Source organism: Nelumbo nucifera, chromosome 5, assembly GCF_055504915.1.
Source record: "Nelumbo nucifera cultivar China Antique chromosome 5, China Antique-T2T, whole genome shotgun sequence".
Classification (NCBI taxonomy): Eukaryota; Viridiplantae; Streptophyta; class Magnoliopsida; order Proteales; family Nelumbonaceae; genus Nelumbo; species Nelumbo nucifera.
In genome coordinates, this window is record NC_142653.1 from 58,404,273 (window position 1) to 58,424,527 (window position 20,255).

Here is a 20,255-nt window from a genome sequence, read left to right on the forward strand (position 1 = left end):
GTTGGACTATGAATTTGGGTCTTGGGTTTTGGGAGAATTGATTAACTGAATTTGATACCCATTTTACCAATCATTTTGTTCTACACCATCCATAAATACAAGTGAGAAATTAAGTGATTGTGGGTCACATGCACTTTATGGCTGACATGGAGCAAAGTTATTGGTCACACAACTTGTAGAACAGCTATTAAATTAAATTAATCTAAATATATAAATATTATAATAACACCCATAATATTTTATATTATATAATTTACAAAATATTGTATGATCTATTTTAAACATAAAAACTATAGGCTCAGTTTGGCCCAGCCCATGATTACCCCTATCTTTGAGGTGCGTCCTAAACCCAAGATTATAGAGATGTCAATTGGACCGGATTTGGTCCAATCCAATATAGGTCCATTCTAGGGCTGTCAAGTGTCAATATTGGTCGACCAAATCCAGTCCAAACCCATATAAGTCGGATTCAATCTGGTCCAATTAAAATGCAAATGGACCGGATTGGGGTCCAAACTAAATGAAACTTTAAAAATTACATGAAATCCCAGAAATTATAAAAAAAATTGCAAAAATATACTAGAATTTTTATAAATATAAGGGTTGTCAATGGGTCGGGTCCAACCCATGGACCGATCGGACCCAGACCGATTATATCAGTTTAGGTTTCAATATTTGTACCGATGATTCAGTTACAGTTCCTAATTTATTGTCCCAATTATTATCGGATCGATACCAGGTCCACACTGTTCCAAATCGATTAGGACCCAACAACCCAAGGTATATATGGTAGATGTCCAAAAATGGTCATTTTGGTGGGGTTTCACTCGAAACCCTACGAAATGACCATTGCATCTCCATCTGTGTCGAAAGGGATAACAAAGTGGATTAAACTCAACACCTCACCGTAAGCGCATAGGAGCTCTCTCTCTCTCTCTCCCTCCATTCAATCACTGAAAAACGAATCGGTTTGTCTGGAAGAGTGAAGACTTTTAGTTCAAATTTCAGTTTAGTAGCGAGAAGCCCAAATCGATTCCGGTTAAATCTGCAGAAAAGTTGGGATTTTTATCTCTACATAGTGTTCTAAGTTATTTATCATTTGATCCTAGAAAGAAGCTAGAAACGTTGTTATGAATTTTTTTATCTATTTTTAAGAATATATATAAACATTTCAGGTAAAAACGAGAATTGAAATTTCAATCCATTTTAAGTTGGAATCATCAATCTTTTTTTTGTTATAAATTTCGTCTATAAGTTCGTTTCAAGTTATTAGCCATTTAGCCTAGATATTGATTTGAGTTTGAGAATTAGACAAGGGAATGGTGGAATGTTTCTAACTTCAGTCTTACCCCTCTGTTTGCACTGTTCTGAATGCTAGGGAGCAAGGGATCTAGCTAAACCATCTCTAACAGAATCGATCGGTTCAGCAGTCTTACCCCTCTATTTGCATTGTTCTAAATACAAGGGAGCAAGGGTTTTTGGCCTGAGCAGGCATATTATAATCGGGTCCATCGGGTTGGACCTGATTGTTCCAAGAACCGATCAGTTCGGTTCTAGGTCCAAAATTACAAACCCTATAGGGTTTGGGTCGGTTCCAAGTCCATGATTTTCTCTTATCGGTTTGGGACCTGGTCTACCAGGTTCCAACCCAGAACTGACCCGTTGACAGCCCTATAAAAATATAAAATATGACTTAAGTTTCTTTTTTTCTATTTCATAATCAAGTGCCTCATACATGATACAGGGAACCTTGGACATTGAACATCTCCACTGGATTAGAGACAAAGTTCAAAGCTTGAACCAAAAAATCCATTAACAAACTGCTTGGTTCCTGAAGGAAAAAGAATGCCAAGAGAGGAGCACAAATTGAATGGAGGCCTTAGCTTCCTAAGAAAAACAAGCCTAACCAGCCTCATAATCATGTCCATGCATCAGAATCACAAGTCATCATGCATTTCCTGTACAAGAATGCCAAGAGACAAAGTCCTGCAGTTTCTGAACAGAATAAAACCTGTAGTTATTTAACTAGAACATAAATCTGTAATTTAACAGATAATAACTGATAATAGATAATATAACAAAAATCACAATACCATCGAAATTTCAAAGAAGCATAAAACATAAGAAGATATGCGTAGAAGAAAGCTAGAAATTAGGTCTCAGTTGTCATACCCTATAAATAACTATTAGAGGTACAAAGATACTGCTCAAACACCTTGCAATTAAATCCCATAAAATTCTACAATAGTTCTTCTCTACAAGGTTTCTTCCAGAGACTGTCAAGCCCTTTTCAGCCACAATATGGTAGATGATAGAATAATTCTTCTACAGACTGCCAAGCATTGTTTAAGTTCACATGGATTCTTATTTGGCCAAGGGAACCAGCTGGTCAGAGTCAGACTTATCTTAAACATAACAGCTGGTCACAGACTCACAGACTCATAGCTGAACCAAATGCAACCCAAATACAAAAGCAAGAAACAAACTGTTCAATACACATTGCTCTTAGTGTCCCACCAAATACAATCCGAATCAAAAGATTTAGCTTCCTGTTCTTAGAAAATATTTACAAAAACAATACTTCAACAAAGTCTATACTGTCCATTCCAATATTTTAAATACATTAAAATTTAAAAATCTATTATGAAGCCACACCTTAATAACATCCATGATAGAATTAACACCAACTAATCCTCAGATTCCTTGGACTGAGAACTGCTGATATGGGCATCCATAACAATTCTAAGAATTATGGCTATTACCCAGCAACTTTGAATAACCTCTATTAACAGGGTGTTACATTCCCAGTAGGACATAACGGCATTAAAAGTCTTCAATTGATGATTCTTAAGGAAACAATTCAAGTATTTACAGACTCAATCTCACACAACCACCCATAACCCATTACACCTAGGGTTGTAATAAGATCGGACTCGGATTGGATTCAGCAAAATCCACATCCAATCCGACTAACTGAAAACCTGCATCCAAATCCAAACGGATTTTAATTGAATCCTAAGGGACTTGGATCCAATTTGAATTTAATCCGACTCCGCTTTAATTTTTTAAAATCCCAGAAAAATTAAAAATGCAATTACTTTTCAGTTTTTATATATAATAAATTAATGTAAATATAACATACTGAATTTATTATATATATAAATCCATATATAATATAATGTATAGAATATATTTTTTATTTAAATCAAATCTGAATCCGAGATAACCAGATCAGATGTCAGATCAGGCCTTGGATTTTAGAGTATCATTGACAGGCCTAATTACACCCATGCACACATATAATATATAGAATATATTATATATACAACTTTTTGAGCAGATATCTAACCTAAAGGTAAACTTCGATAAGAGTTGTGTGGCGGGAGTGAATGTGAACGAAAGAGACCTAAGGGAATTTGCAGGTGAGCTAGGTTGTGCAATTACGGGCTGGCCCCTGACTTATTTGGGCCTCCCTTTAGGAGATAATCCTAAGAGTGTTAGCTTTTGGGCTCCGGTAGTGGAGAGGTTTGAGAAGAGGCTAGCGGCCTGGAAGAGGAATTATCTTTCTTTAGGTGGAAGAGTCTCTCTCATTAGGTCTACCCTAACTAACCTTCTTGTTTACTATCTGTCAGTGTTTAAGATCCCCTCAAAGGTTTCAAATCTTTTGGAAAAATTAATAAGGAACTTTCTCTGGGAGTCTGGAGAGGAGAAGAGAGATCATAGGGTGAGTTGGGAGGTGGTCTCTAGATGTAAAAAACTAGGAGGTCTTGGGATTGGTAATTTCAAGAAAAGGAACATGGCTCTACTGGGGAAATGGTTGTGGAGGTTCTCTTTGGAAAGGGATAAATTGTGGACTAAGATTGTTGCTAGCATTCATGGGCTGGAAGACAATGGCTGGGATCTTGGAATCTTGGCAAGGGCTTCAGCTGCTTCTCCTTGGAAATCCATCCACAATCTGCTTCCAGTTTTCTCCCCTTGGATCAGGTATGGTCTAAACTCTGGTAACCGAATAAATTTCTGGGAACAACTTTGGGTCGGAGATTCTCCTCTGAAATACCAATTTCCTTCCTTGTATGCTCTTTCAGACTTGAAAAATGAACCCATATCTTCTTTCTTGGTCCCTTCAGCCTCCACTTCGGGCTTTGGATGGAACCTTGGCCTGCGTAGGGCAATTAGGGATACAGACTTGGATAGCTTGGTAGCTCTGCTAGCCTCCCTTGAGGATGTCTTCCTAAACCTTGCTAAGGAAGACACCAGATTTTGAACCCTTTCTAGCTCTGGTACCTTTTCTTGTGCTTCATTCTTTGAAACCTTAACTTAGCCTCCTATCCCCTTGGGGTTGTCCTTTCCAGTTAAGGAAATTTGGAGCAGGCCTATTCCTCCTCGGGTTGGTTTTTTTTGTTGGGAAATTTTCCTGGAAAGAATCAACACTTTAGACTTACCTCAGAGAAAGAGACCCAACTATTGTCTACTTCCTAATAGATGTGCTCTTTGTAAAGCTGACGGGGAATTTGGCTACCACCTCATGGTCTCTTGTAAGGTTGCTAAAACTGTTTGGGAGTGGGTTTTCTCCCGTTTTGGGTGTTCTTGGTATCCTCCGAAGACTGTCCAAGGTTTGTTTTCTCCTTTTTTCAGTTGGCCTAAGAAGCGAGGGAAGACTATGTGGAGGTGTATTAGGGCAGCGGTATGCTGGTCTTTGTAGGAAAAAAGAAACTCACGCATTGGAAGATTTGTTAGATCGAATCCTTTTAAGAGTTGCCCACTGGCTAAAATCTTTGGAGTTGTTTTCAGATTTTCCTATGGATGACTTGCTAAGAAACTAGAAAGAGATTGCTTCCACTGCTAGATGCAAGAGGACTCTTTGTCCGTTTTGGTCCCCTCCCCCCTCGGGCTTTATAAAGCTGAATTTTGATGGCAGCAGTGTAAGGAATCCAGGGCCCTCTGGGATTGGAGTCTTCAGGAACGAGGAAGGGATTGTTACTGCTTTATTCTCTGGCCCTATTGGAGAAGGTGACTCTCTTAGGGCTGAGATCATTGCAGTGCTTGAAGGAATTCTAAGAGCAAAAGAATTAAATATTAGCCGCTTAATTCTGGAAGGTGATTTGAAGGTGGTGGTTAATTGGTTGAAGACAGAGGACAGTGGTTTGTGGAACTATAACAATGAAAAAAAAACAGTTCTTACGGCTGGGTAGGGATATTGAGATTCAGTACAGCTGGGTGAAGAGGAGTGCCAACTCATTTGCGGATGGGTTGGCCAAGCAAGGAGTGAATAGGGAGGCTGTTTTTTGGGCCAGTTTTTAATTTTTTCTTTGCATTCCCTGTGTTTTCTGTTTTTGGGGAGCTAAGTTATTTTATCTCCCCCTTTGTATACTTTTCCCTCTCTTCTCTTAATTTAATGAAGATATTGTTATTAATCCAAAAAAAAAGAATATATTTTTTATTTAAATCAAATCTGAATCCGAGATAACCAGGTCGGATGTCAGATCAGGCCTTGGATTTTCGAGTATCATTGACAGGCCTCTCTCTCTCTCTCTCTCTCTCTCATTACTGACTCTAACGACCCACCACTTACACACCACACCATTTCACCTACGTTACACACCTCAGCTCTATCCACTCCATAACTGACTCAAAAACCCATAACAACAAGACAAAGACCCGTTCTTCACTAACTCTACCTATTTATTTACAACAATTGGCCCTACTAATTGCCATGTGGCACCTTATCCTTGTATGACCCAACATGCCTAACATCTCCCTAATTCTTTGACACGTGCCAACTAATGGATACATAACACAGGGAAACCCTACCAATTCCTTACACTAGTAGAACAGACCTTTTTCATTTCAGCATGGTTATTGCATGGTTAGTGGAACATTCAATCATAACAGTGCTTTTAGAAACCTGTATAGCTAAATATAAACTGTATAAGCTTTTTCATTTCAGCATGGTTATTGCATGCTTCTCTGTTTTGTATGTGCAAATGCAGAGAAACCTGCAGAGAATCATATATGTGTCCTACTTATCAGATGGTTAAAGGTGGTCTGATAAGCTAACATTCAGTTTAGACATAATTTTACTTGGGATATTCCAGAGTTTTCAAACAAATATACACCAATAAAGCACATCAGAATTGGTGTGACTTCTTTTAGACACAGTAGGGACTAGGGAGGATTCATATGCCCATGTACTCCACATGGCTCACAAAACAGAGAAGGTGATCTCAGTGACCCCTGGCAGTCCTTAAAACACATGATTTAGTTTTCCAGCCTTCACTCACTCACTCCTCCCAAGTTCAAAATCAAAAGTGTCTCTAGCACTGTGCTTAGTGAGGATGAAGAGAGATTAATGTGCTTCTTGCCCACCCTCTTCAAATCCAAAGTTCCAAACCATTAAATTAGCACTCACAAATCACAATCCACCTTGGCTTTTGTTTTATGACCAGTTTCATCATGGCTGATGGCCCCTCAGTTGCACTTTATGATTTGAAGGTCAACTGGACTTTATGTATCATATATCCTACATCGGGTTGCACTTTATGATTTCAAGCTGAGAAGCTGATCTACAAACTGTTCAAGATAAACCCAATAACCACCAAACTTACACTAGCATGTGCATTTATGTATAAATCAAAATATCAATACATAATCTAGAATCAAACTTCCCAGATGCTATTCCTCTGCATTTTTACTGGCTTGTTTTGACAGCTCACAATATCCAATATTTCTGTATGTTATCTTTTTTATACTGGCCTGCTGGGAATCTCCTTAGGTAGACCATCACTAGTTGTCTTCATAGAATTTAGCTTGTCATCAATGGGAGTCAGACCTCTTTATGTATTTATCATAGGATTATTGTCTCTTCTTTTAAACAATTATGCCTCCTTCAAAAGAGAGTGCTAATGATGTCACAAGTGGAGCTGTTGATGGAGCTAATAAAAGTGATTTCAGCATCTGGTGACACATTGACCCACCACTTTGGCTTGTAGCTTGCTAGACAATACATCAAGTTTCCTTGGCTTTAGGTGACTAAAGGAGACCCACAAGTAACAATTGTTCATACAATGGAAAGGGGTACCATGTTTTACTGATTTAAAACTAGTGAAGGAAATGAATTTTGAGTTTCCAAAGGATGTTGAAAGGGCTATGTTTTAAATCCTTATTTTATACTACCAACCCAAAGAGGGGAATGAACTCTAAAATTATAATGTCTGTGCATGCTTAATAAAAGAGATCCATCAAAAGATTTTAGTAATAAATAAAGACTTGCCACTGGTTTTTAAAATGATTATGGGAGAGACCTTAAATAGGCAGTGATGCTCGACTGGCAGTAACAAGTTAATTATCACCTTTTTTTTATCAATAACAAGAAACTTTATTGAAGATATGAAACTATGTGAAGCTTAGGTACAAAGAGAGGTAAAAAGACTTAACTCCCCACCAAAGAAAACAAAGAAAAAATAAAAAATTAGCCCAAAAAGTCGAATCCCTATTCACCCCTTGCTTTGCTAACCTATCAGCAAAAGAATTAGCAGTCCTCTTCACCCAGTTGTAATGAACCACAATATCCCTACTCAGCCATTTAAATTTATTCTTCTCATTGTTATAACTCCATAAGCCGCTGTCTTCCCCCTTTAGCCACCTAATCACCACCTCCGAGTCACCTTCAAGGACCAAACATCTGATGTTCAACTCCCTTGCTCTTTGGATACCTTCTAAGGCTGCGAGGATCTCAGTCCTAAGAGAGTCTCCTTCCCCAATTGGGCCTGAGAACAAAGCAATAATAGCCCCCACCTCATTCCTAAATACTCACCCAATCCCAGAAGGCCCTGGGTTCCTTACACAGCTGCCATCAAAATTCAGTTTTATGAACCCAGAAGGAGGGGACCACAAAGGACTACAAGTCCTCTTACAGAGGGCAGAGGAAGTTATCTCCTTCCAATTTCTCACCATATCAGCCACAGAATAGTCTTAGAACATTTCCATAGTTTTCAACCAATGTGCCACCCTTAACAAAATTAGATCTAATAAGTTTCCAATGGTTCCTTCCTTATCTGAAAATATTCGTGAGTTTCTTTCTTCCTATAGAGACCAACACATTGCGGCCCTAATGCTTTCTCCACATAGTCTTCCCTCTCTATAGGAAGCTTTGGACACTCCCAGGGGTATCCAAACACACCCAAAAAGGGAAAAGACCCACTCCCAAACTGATTTCGCAACCGAACAATGGGTCTTTATGGTCTGTAAATTGTTTTTCTTGTTTGTTTCCATTTTTAAGGATAAGCTTTGCCTGTTTAGTTCACATAGGTATTTACAGTTAAGCCCAAACCCAGACCACATCAAGAGAAAATAAAATATGAGACTTCATACTTTCTGCCACTGGTGAGCAACTGAACAGAGCTTAACAGTGTTGATGTATCAGCTTTCTTTGTCTAATGCACATCCAACCACTCAAATGACATTCCTAAGCAATTTCTGGCATGAGTATTTCAAGCTTCTTCATAGCTCCACCCTAAACAGGTCTACAAGTTACAACCATAGTTGTCAAGGCGACGAATAGGTGGGCGCCTAGGTGACGCCTAGGCAATAAGGCACCCTTGGAGGCTCGCCTCACCCAATTACCAAGTAGTTTTGTGCATAATGTTATAAAATGCTTTTATATTTTTAATTTTTTGACGTTATAATTATAAAATAGGCATTATTAAACTAAAATACTCATTTTGTGTTTATGTACTAATTTCTTTTTATTATTTCCTTATTCGTTAGGGTTTAATCAACACAAACATTGCTAACTACTGTATTGAACCCATGGTTCAAAGTATCAATACACATCTATGTATCAGCAGAGGTGTATCAGTACTTATAACGATACTCCACCTATTTTTTATTTCTTTGGTTTTCAATTTCATTTATATATATATATATATATATTATTTTAAAAAATGGGTTCCCAAAAACATCTGTAAACATGTGTATTGGGGCGCCAAAGATACAATATAATACACCCGATATGGGGCGTATCGTATCAAAGTTTTGATCCTTGATTGAATCCTCAAAGATTTCAGAACCTGAACCAATAAGCAAGGGAAGAACTTAAAATTTTTGCCGAATCAACACATTTCTTTCTTACAAATCTTCTTCTTCTTCCACATTTTCTTTTCTTCTTTTCTTATAACAAAAGTAGGGGTTCAGCCCCTATATTTTTTGAATTTTCTTTCCTTCGTTCCTTTTCTTCTCATAAAATGTTGATTTTCTAAACTTAAAACATGAAATTTATACTTCTCTTATGAAATTATGGATAATTATTAAGGAAATATGGTTATGGAACAGAAGGAACCAAAGGATCCACCTCAATAACGGCAGTTGACAATCACCTATTAGATAGAGATAACATTCTCAAGGATCTCAAAATAAATTTGACATGGGCTCAACAACAAATGAAGGCCCAATATGATAAATATCACCGTCAGGTTGAATACAACATAGGTGATTTGGTTTGTTTGAAGCTTCTTCCTTATCGGCAAGCTTCACTAGGGCGAAAAAGCTGGCATAAGTTATCTCCAAGATACTATGGACCATTTCCCATCACTGAACGGGTTGGAGCAGTTGCATACAGATTATCTCTACCCCAATACTGTCGTCTCCACCCTGTTTTTCATGAATCAAAATTGAAAAAACATGTGGGTACTTCAACTAGCATTGCCCAACTCTACCAGAATTTGATGAAGATCGACACACCATTTTGCAACCAAAGCATATCCGGGGTTATCGCTAGATCAAACAGCATCAGCAACTGGTACAAGATGCTTTAGTCGAATGGCAAGGACTGCCTCCAGAGGATGCAACACGGGAGGCTGCTCAGTACTAAGGCAACAGCTTCCTCACCTCATCCTCAAGGACGAAGCTGTTTCAGAGGGGGAATGAACTGTTAGAAACCAAGACCAAGCCAGTAAACCAGTTATCAAACAAATGTACTTGAGGAAAAGAGCACATGGGTTAAAACCAGCTGTGCAAGAGACAAGTGGTAATCGTGTTAGGTCTCCTTTTCTGTAGCATGCCACAAGTGTTGTCTTACCAAGGAACACTTCCCAACAAAGAGCTTGTACTTTAGGAGGGACAGGTTTACACCAGATTTCCTTTACAAGGAGAGATTCCCCTCCACACTCCCCAGAATTTGAATGAACTAAAAGGTTAAAGAAGGAAGCACAAGAGAACAAACCATCAGAGGACGGGATCCAAACCCTAGCATCAAGCGTATTTTAGTCTAAGAAGCTAGTCTCTAGAGAAGAAAGCAAAGATATGAATGACTTACATTCATTGTCCTAAGGCCCCTCTCTTGAACCCCAGTTAGAGATGTAACACCAAACTTGGACAGTTGGAAGGGATAAAGTAATGGAAATTGATCACAAAGAAGCTCATCACCTACTCATAGGTCCTCCCAAAACAAAATTTCATTCCCACAACCCACATCCAATGATTTAAAAGGCACGCCTAGGGGCATAGGCGAGGCGCATTTTGGGGTATGCGCCTCGCCCAGGTCCTAGGCGCACCCCTTTCAAAGGCGTGCGCCTGATGTGCCTTGTGCGTCAGTCTAGGCGTGTGCCTTTTTAAATTTTTGCACTTTTTTGCTGTTTTTTGGGTCTGACGGCTGGGTCGGGAGCTCCGCCCCCGGACCCCTAACCACGCCCCTCGAGGCAAGCCCGAACAAGTCTATGTTAGGCAAGCTCCAAGAACCCCCTATTTGCTAATGTTGTTCATTCATTCATTGCAATAAAATATCTTCTTAAAAGGCAGTGAAAGTTATAAAATCATTATTTGTTATCTGAGAAATAAGAATTCCAGACCCTAACATAGACTTGTTTGGGCTTGCCTCGAGGGGCATGGTACAAAAGCGACTCATAAAATCAAGAATGCAATATGTTTTACATCACATTAGCTACTTGAAGCAATGCAATTAAGGAGAAAAAAGAGATTGTGGGTTTTACATGCTTGAAAATGCTTTATATGTTTGCTTTTATTTTTAAATTTTCATTTGAATACGCTTTACATGTTATGTTTATGTATTTTAATTTTAGATAATAGGTTTTTTAAAACATTTATTTTATAATTTAAGTTTATATCTTTTATTAACATTATGTTTAATTTTTTTTGAATTTTTTGCTTTTTTTTGGATTTTCTGACTTTTTTTATTTTTTAGTTTTTTTTTTGTAATTTTGCGCCTTTCTTAAAAAGGTTTGTGCCTCGCCTTGCGCCTCAAGTGCAAATTGGCCCTTGCGCCTTTTTTGTGCCTTGCGCTTTTAAAACACTGCCCATATCAAAATGGACAAAGCACAAGAAGGAAGGTAGTACCTCTATTATTGCTTTCCATGGGGCTTTTGAGTTTTGAAGATGTGTATAGGTCCAACTTTGCATCCTAGCCATTCTCCCCTGGTCCATGTATGCTTTAAATGACCCTATGCCACAGCCTATCTCCTACAAAAGGAAGCCTCCGTAGCCACTTCCCTAACAGAGTTGTATTCCTCTTGATCAAATTCCCAATTGCTACACTTCCCTGACAGAGTTGTATTCCTCTTGATTAAATTCCCAATTCCTAATCCACCCTACTCTTTAGATTTACATATATTTTCCCATTTTATCAAGTGATCTTTTCTTTCATCTCACAATTCCCACAAGAAATTCCTCATAATCTTTTCTAACTATCTAGCTACTTTGAATGGGATCCTAAAGGTAGGCAGGTAGTATATGGGCAGATTTGCTAATGTGGACTTAATTAATGTTATTCTTCCTCCCAACAAATGTAATTCCTTTTCCACATTACCACTTTTTTAAATTAGTGGGAAATTTATCAATGCGAAATTTGCCAGCTCTAGATATGAACATGAAAATATCAAGAAAAAAGAAAAGAGAAAGTAAAGAACTAACCCACCATGACCTTCTCCAAAACCAAACACAACACACACCAAACAACAACCATACCCCCATTAAATTGATCAAGACACAAAGAAACCCTACAAATAATTACGGAAAATATCAAAAACCTCCCACAGATTTATTCAGAAGCTCCTTTCTTCTGCAAAATTTCTTCACCTTCTTAGTAGGAAACATGTCGGAAATGTCATATGGAAATACGATAAATGTTATGATACCCGTCCCTTGTACTCCACACAGCACCAGTAATTTTCATTAAGAAATATGTCGATTCCAGTAATGTTTCATGTTGGTACCAATGGAAATAGAAATATGCCATGGAAATATCAGAAAATATATGGACATTTTAAACCATGGTTTCTGAACCGAAGCCTTTGGGGGTAAATCAGATAGCAAGTCCTTATGAGATAACTCTTTAAGGCATGATCAAATCATGCCAAAATCAAGGTGTTGGAAAGGATGGGAGATAAGATCCATAAAGAAGGAAATCCTATGCATGGCAACTGCAGAAATGGAAGGTTGTCAATTGAGTTGGATTCACATGTTACATCATAGCACATACCACATATATAAGGATGCTTTCATTTCTGCTTTTCTCAGTGTTTTGGTTGTTAGTAGTAGGGGCCCTGATTCTTCTCATTTCTCTTATCCATTTTGTATAATGTTATAACCCTTAACATAATTCTTTTTATCACATAAAGAACAAAACAGATGGATTGTTGGATACTAAAAAATGGAGATTGATAGCAGCATTTTCTTAAACAATAAGCCACATCGAACATAAAATTTTATGACAAGTTATTATAGCTCTACTGTATAGTTTTTAAGATGTTGTTTGTATGCTAGAGTTGAAGAGCCATGACCTTAAGGATTTGGCAAGGGTTTTAATGATGGTTGCCAACCTGACACAGCCTTCCTTCATCCGGGCTTGGGACCAGTGGTGTAACAATCAGACAGAATGTAATGGCAAAATAGGATTCATGTAGACAATTCCATACAGTTGGCAAAGGCTCAAATGAAGACAATGTTTGTAGAATAAGAATTTTTAAGTTTACCAAATAACAGTGATCAGTGTTTTACTTTACATGATAAAACTGTGTTAAATGAAAGCAACATTCTATAATATTTAGCTCCACTGTGACAACCAATATTATACAAAACTCATACCAGATATGTTAGTTCTAAAGATAACGGATTGCAAATATTCAAATCGTCACACTAAATCTTGCAATTAATTCAAAATACATACATTCATAACAATTCCAGGCTGATTAAAACTTTCAGAATCATAAATAGAAAATTTGCATTTAAATGTATTGTAATAAAACACTGGAACGTCACAATCCTTAGGAAGTACCCTTATCTATCCATAGAAAATGCAATTGGAAGTTATACAAGCATGAAAACTAAATTACCTATCACTAAAATGCAGCCCCATTAAACAGGTGTGGTTTCAGAGCTTCAATCCAGTGCTAATAACAGAATCAATACCCAAGGAGACTTGGATCCCCAATGTATTCTGCAATCTGCTCCAGGCGCACATTGAGTAGTGCATGAGTATCAGCATCTCGGATGACACCGGTTTCACTCTCCATGTCTCTCTCCACTAGGTTTCCAAAGACACCCTTGTGTTTCCCATACAGAACCAGAACTGGACCCCCACGCTTTGGAAGTGCGGTCTCCAAAATTTCCTGATCCACACACTGGATAAGTTCCCTGCTCTCATCCATGGATATATCACATGTTGTTGGTCCTACAACATCCACGACCTTCCCCTTTTTCAAGTAGAGCTTCCCACCTTTGAAATCTTTGCTAATTATTCTAACCCGGATATGACTCACCAACCAAGAAACTCGTGCTCCCGTTTCTTCTTCCCTGCGGCTACTTGATCGAGATGTTGTTCCATTGTCAATTTTCATTTCATCACCTCTCCTTCCCTCTTCTCTCTGTCTCTTATCCTTCCTCCTATAGTCCTTACTACCATCCCTCTTTTCTCTGTCATAACCATGGCTACCTGAAGTAGCTCTTCTCTCATCCCTGCTGCTTCTGTCATCCCTGGATTCTTGAATCTTCAACTCCGCCAACTTCTTCAAGCACTTCTTTTCTTCCGCTGAACCCAACTCTGCAACTTCATTAACCTTGATAGTGACCTCCTCTCTTCCATCCAACAGCTTCAAAACTATCTTTGACAAGTCAGAACTTGCAGAACCCAATTTCTCCACGACCTTCCCCTTCAGACCCATATGCCTACCACCGACAACCCTAACAACCATACCGACCGATACGTCATCCCTATCCTCCTTAGACGCAACCTTCTCATGCCTATCTGGCCTAGTTGTCGCAGCGTGGTCAAGCCCCGAATTACGCCCTTCCTGCTTCTTATCATGCATCTCCGGCTTAAACCCAAGTCCTTCCTTGGCAGTTCTCCTCTCATACTGCACGATCTTCACATCTTCCTTGGCGTTTCTTCCAATCCCTCTTCCTTCAACCCATCCATAACCAGCAAGTAAAGCAGCACCAAAACCCTCAACAGGAATAGTAGTGAACTCATCAAACCCCCGATCATCAGGCAGCCTCTTCATATCCTCCTTGAACTTTTGCAAAAGCAGATTCTCAGAGGACAAAGGTCGACTAGGTGCCTCGACAGCATCATTATCAGCCTTATCCCCAACGCCGTTGCCAACAGCATCGGCGTCGCCCTCCTTGTTCAGTCTGAGATTCAGGCCATAAGACATACCGGAATCGGGAATACCAACAGTGGAGGGAGCCTCTAGCTCGAAGCGGATGTCAGGGTCGGCGGCGGTGGAAGATTGAAACGGAAGATCGAGGTTTTTCATCTTCTTGGTGGGTCTCCATTCGTTCTGCTTTGGAGGGATTACGAGCTTTTCTGATTTGCCAGTTAGGGCTTTTGAAGCATCGAACTCCGTAACATATTCGAGCTTGGTGATCCCGGTATCGTCTCTCCTGTCTCCGTCGTTGAAATTCTCCGATGGCTTCTGAGTTGGTTTCCCAGATTGCTTCGAAGGTAGAGAGAACGAGAGTTTCATTTTGAGAGAGAGAGAGTCGGGAACGGTGGACTGACGACGAGACGACAATATCTCCGTCTGTCGGTCGGAAGCAGATAGAAACACCTGTTGTGAAGTGAATCCGTGTTCTTCCGGTGGTCAAAGTAATTATGCCATCACCACGCGATAAGATGCGCGTTCGACTAACGCGTCAATAGCAATTAGAAATTGGATTCAAACCCAAAATTTGATGCATCAGTTATAAGATGTTTTCGATGTACGGCCAAAATAGACCGTGAGGTTAGTGTGAGGCGCGCTCTGAAGAGCAGATCCGGACTCATTTTAAGGTCGATAATGGTCCCAGCCACTTGCAGCTGTGATTGGAATATCTCTCCTGAATAAAAATATAGAGATATTCCCTATACACGATTACAAGTGGCTGTGAGCACAGTATTGTAAGGATGGAGTCGGAGTTCGTCTATGCTCATGGATCATGCGTTTTCCGATCACAATTCCCCAAGGGACCACCCCACTACGCCCTATACATTCCCACCGTGTATTGAGAACATCTCCCGATGATAATATTAAAATCGATGATGTCATCATCTCCCAATGTTTTCAATACATAGTGGGGATGTGCTGTGGGGCGTTGTGGGGCATCCCCTTGTGGGGAAGAGATATGAACTCGTGCATTCTACTAACATGTCAATGGCAATTGGAAATTGGATTCAAGCTCAAAAATTGATTCACTGGTCTAAGGTGGATACTGGATTCAGTCCTCACACTGTGTTCACAATCACTTCAATAGCAAGTGGAGAATGGATTCAATAACTCATGGAGATCCGCTTCTGTCAAGGCAAGCCCGTGCCCACATTGTTCCAACTACCTTTTGCAGCTTCATATATATCTCTCCATAAAATAAAGCACATAAGCACAGAGATATTCTCAAGGTAAGGCTGTAAAGTTTGCTCAAACGAGCTTTGCCACAACCAAAGCCGAACTCATATTCAAGGCCAAAAATTGATGCATCAGGTCTAAGGTGGATATTGGATTCGGTCCTCACACAGTGCTCACAACCACTAGCAGTTGTGATTAGCTCAACTTCAGTTAGTGCAATGTCCTATTCAAACAACCTTTATAGCGTTGTATTGGGAATATCTCCGTACTTATGAGATTTATTTCATGGGAGATATTCTCAATGCATTGTTGCAAGAGACTATTCGAAACGGTGTGAGCATTATTAGCACCTAATTTTTGCTCGGTTTGCCTCCTGAACCTTTAATTTGCCCCAAACACTTGATCAGACCCACTCGACATTTCCAAAACATCCAAATACTCAAAAAGTCCAACTTTTACCCCAAGAACCCCCAGATCCACCACTAGACCTACCTAATACCTATCCAATGACCCTGACCGACCCCCACTTACAACTCAATCATTAGATCAGACACAACCATCAGACCCAAGACCTCCCGAAACACCTACCTATAAAATTTCAGTTCAAGATTCTCCCGTTTACTCCTTCATCAAGCGAAGATTCCATTCCAACACCTCTCGTTAGCCTAAGCACTCGGAACCCAGATACCATTAATCTTAACACATCCGAACCGATCAAACCACACCATTAAACTCCGAATACATCAAAAACACTTGCCCATGAAGTTTCAACCCCATATTTCCCCATTTAAACTTCCATTAAACCAATAATCCATTCTACAACATCCCATTAACCCAAATTTTTACGATCTCAGACCCCCCTGAACCGATCAAACACCATTAATAGACTCTAAACATACCAAAACACCTGCCCATAAAATTTCAACCCAAAATTACCCCCATTTACCCTCGATTGCACAAAGATTTCGTTTCAATACTCCACATTAACCAAATCGATCCCTCTCCAGATTTGCCCAATTCAGGCCTAGTTGAGCCAATATAACCCCACCAATCAACTCAGAATGCCTAAAAACTCCACCTTGTGAAATTTCTACCAAAAATACCCTTCCATGTAAAATGATTCCGTTTCGGCCAATCTCGTTAGCCCGCTCACACAAAACCCTTCTTAGCGGTCAGACCCATCTTAACCTTTCATTCTTTTTTTTAAAGAAATATCATTAATTAATTATTTCTAAAATTAATCTTGGGTGATCTGTAACTCTTTTGCCATGCATGAATTTGCCTTGCTAGGCTTAAAAAAGAAATAAAAATAGAATATATATATATATATATATATATATATATATATATATATATATTTTAACTACACACAAATTCCCCATTCTCTCTTTTCCACTTATAATATTCATTGAAACTTTATCGTTGTTTTGTTCAAAGAAAGCTTGTTTTCGATTTGTCCAAGTATCAATAAATAATCGTTAACTGGGTCGGCTTTCAAGTTGTGGGTTTAAAACATATAAAGATCAAACTGAGCTCTTTTGCAAAGGGCACTGTACACATTCAATTACCTCCTATACAATACACTGGATTTTCTTTTAGATTTACCATAATATCACCCATTTACCTCCGTCAGATTCCTCTTTCTTTCACCACCTTCCCACCCCTAAATCCAATCATCCTCCGGTGGAGCATGCAAAGTTGCAAGAGCAAAGAAATTTTTTTCATGTAAACCTTCTTGGATTGATAATGTTTTTGTTGATGTGCAAACCCAGAAGAAGCACCCCTTCATCACTAGGCATGCATGAAGACTCAAGTTGCCTTACATCTTACTTCAAAGATGTTGTAGTTCCACTTGTTACAATTGATGTTTCCATTTGGTATTTCCTATATACTTGTTTCGTTTCTCTTTAAATTAAGTATATGTTTGGTTCTGTGGGCGTTTATATATTTTGATGTTTTTATTACTTTAAATGTTTATTAGCGGGACCCGTGCGATGCATAGGAAAATCTGAATGGTTGAATAATTTTATTTATTATTAATTAATTGATAAATTAATAATCAACAATTTTTGTTAATTAATTAAAAGTATTCAAAGTTATTGATAATATTTAAAATTTTAATAATAGTATTTTTTATTTAATATTGATTTACAGAAAATAATTATTTTTAATTTATTATGAACAAATATTTTTAATAAATTTAATTTTATTAATCATTTGTAGTAATAATTTGTTGATTTCTTTATTTTTAAATAAAATTTTGATTGACTTTAAATAAATAAAAATAATTACAAAAGCTAACATTTGTATTAGTTTCACTAATAATTAACAATTATATAGGAATGGCAAGGGGGTGGGGCACACCATCCCTATCCCCACCTTGTAGTCAAGACATTCTACCCCATCCCCACCTTGTCCCTAGTGTCAAGTGGGTTCAGGGCAAGACACCCACTTCCCGTTTGGAATAGAGAATCCTTGAATTTCTTTGCCTCATCCTTTATGTTGTGAGAGTTTTGGGCAAGGCACACACTCCTCATCCAAGACTGGGAATCCTCAAAATTTCCCCACCCTATCCCTAGTGTCGAGTGGGATCAAGGCAATACACCTCCTCCCCATCCAATGTTTTTAAAAACCGTTGTCCCGTTTGACGGTTCAACCACCCACGTCAGTAGTTCCCTAACCAAGTCAATGGTTTTTGGCCAAAAAGCGGTTTTGGGGTGAAATAGAATCAGCCAACTGATCGGTTCCTAGTTTTCCAATATGATCATCCGGTTCGATCCCGTTTTGAAAACATCGTCCCCTCAACCCAATATTCAATTTGATGATAAAAATGATAAAAATGATTAAATTGAGTATCGGCCACATGGTAAATTTCTAAAAGTACACTACATTGTCTTTAATTTTCAAAAATGTAATTTTATGAAAATTTTGGAAATTTTATTACACTTGTGTAATTTTGAAAATTTATTCAAATTTATTTTTAAATTGTCATTAAATAATTTATTTTCTTTTAAAATGGTTTACTTATAGAATTACACTAATTTATCTTATATTTTCTAATATAAACTAATCAACAATTTCCATTTTCCAATATTATACTAATTTATCTTAATAATTTGTATAATTATTGGTTCAAATAATAGTTTTCCATTTCCCATAGTCATTTATCTTTAATAATTCTCAATAATTTACAATGAAAATTAAATAATTTTTCAATAGTTTTCCAAAATCTATCAAATGTAATAAATTTTTTTAAAATTTCCAAAACATTCCAATATTTTTCAATAATAATTTAATACATTTTAAATAAACTTTCAAAAATTTTATATCTTTTAATTTACAGAATGTTATTTTATGAAAATGTAGTTTTATGGAAATTTTTGAAAATTTTATTACATTTGTGTAATTATGTAAATTTATTGAAAACTATTTTAAATTGTTATTAAATATTTATTTTTTCTAGGTAGTTTACTAACAAAATTATACTAATTTATCTTTTATTTTAGAATATAAATTAATTAATAATTCCATTTTCCAACATTATAATATTTTATTCCCCTATCTACATTTGGTTATTAACTATAATAATAGCAATAACTAAAATTTTATACTTTTTAACAATTGTTAAATATAATTCTCAATTTTATAGAAATTAGTTAAAGAGTTCAAAATGTTATTAATTAACATGAATATAAAAGAATTTACCCTAAATAAATTAAAAATTCATGATGAGTTAATTAATAATAATATTTATTAATTTTTTATAATTTACCAATCGTATTTATTAACTATTTAATGGTGTCATGGCTTAATGAGAGTAGTGGGAAGGAGAGAGGAGAGAGAGTGAAAGAGAATGAAGGGTGGGGGTAATGAAGTAAGGAGAGGCATGTTGACGTTGACCGTCTTGCTATATATATAGATAGATAGCGGGGACCCGTGCAATGCATGAGCTTTGTTAAGCAAAAACAAAATTATAGAAATGCACAAAAGTACACAATTGACCAATCTCACCCACTACTTTTAATAATTTTTTTACAATACAACAACAACAATAATTAATTTCAAGTAGGGTTGTTCATGAAACTAAAGAAACTGACCAATTTGACACAATTCAACCTGAGTTGGTTGGTTTCTAATATTTCAGATTGGCCTTGGTTCAAGAATTTCCCAACCCAACCAGGTTGGATCAGTTTTGGTTTAGCCATTTGTAAACCGACCAAAATATTAATATTTGATATTTTAAATATATTTTTTAATAAGGAAAAGTGGGAAAACTCACATATTCCTTAGCCTAAAATATTTTATATCATAAATTTAATTTTTTTAATTTATTTCTTAAAAATACCACTATAATTGTTTAAATTTTAATTTTAATTTAAATTTTAACTTTAACTTTAACTTTAACTTTAACTTTAACTTTAACTT

At 37.4% G+C, this 20,255-nt stretch overlaps 1 protein-coding gene across 2 annotated transcripts; it reads right to left on the minus strand.

The window, feature by feature from the left end:
- Positions 1–1,689: 1,689 nt before the first annotated feature.
- Positions 1,690–15,287, minus strand: MOS2 (D111/G-patch domain-containing protein). Of its 2 annotated transcripts, XM_088887659.1 has the most exons (3): positions 13,344–15,287; positions 9,714–9,904; positions 1,690–1,995 (listed from the first exon to the last, which is right to left on the minus strand). In XM_088887659.1, the coding sequence occupies exon 1, from the start codon at positions 14,973–14,975 to the stop codon at positions 13,413–13,415; it is 1,563 nt and encodes a 520-aa protein (XP_088743785.1). In that variant the 5' UTR covers positions 14,976–15,287; the 3' UTR covers positions 1,690–1,995; positions 9,714–9,904; positions 13,344–13,412. The 2 variants fall into 2 exon arrangements, with proteins under 2 accessions (XP_088743785.1, XP_010256465.1); XM_010258163.3 differs by lacking the exon at positions 9,714–9,904 and having other exon boundaries at positions 13,344–15,284.
- Between the last annotated feature and the right edge of the window lie 4,968 nt (positions 15,288–20,255).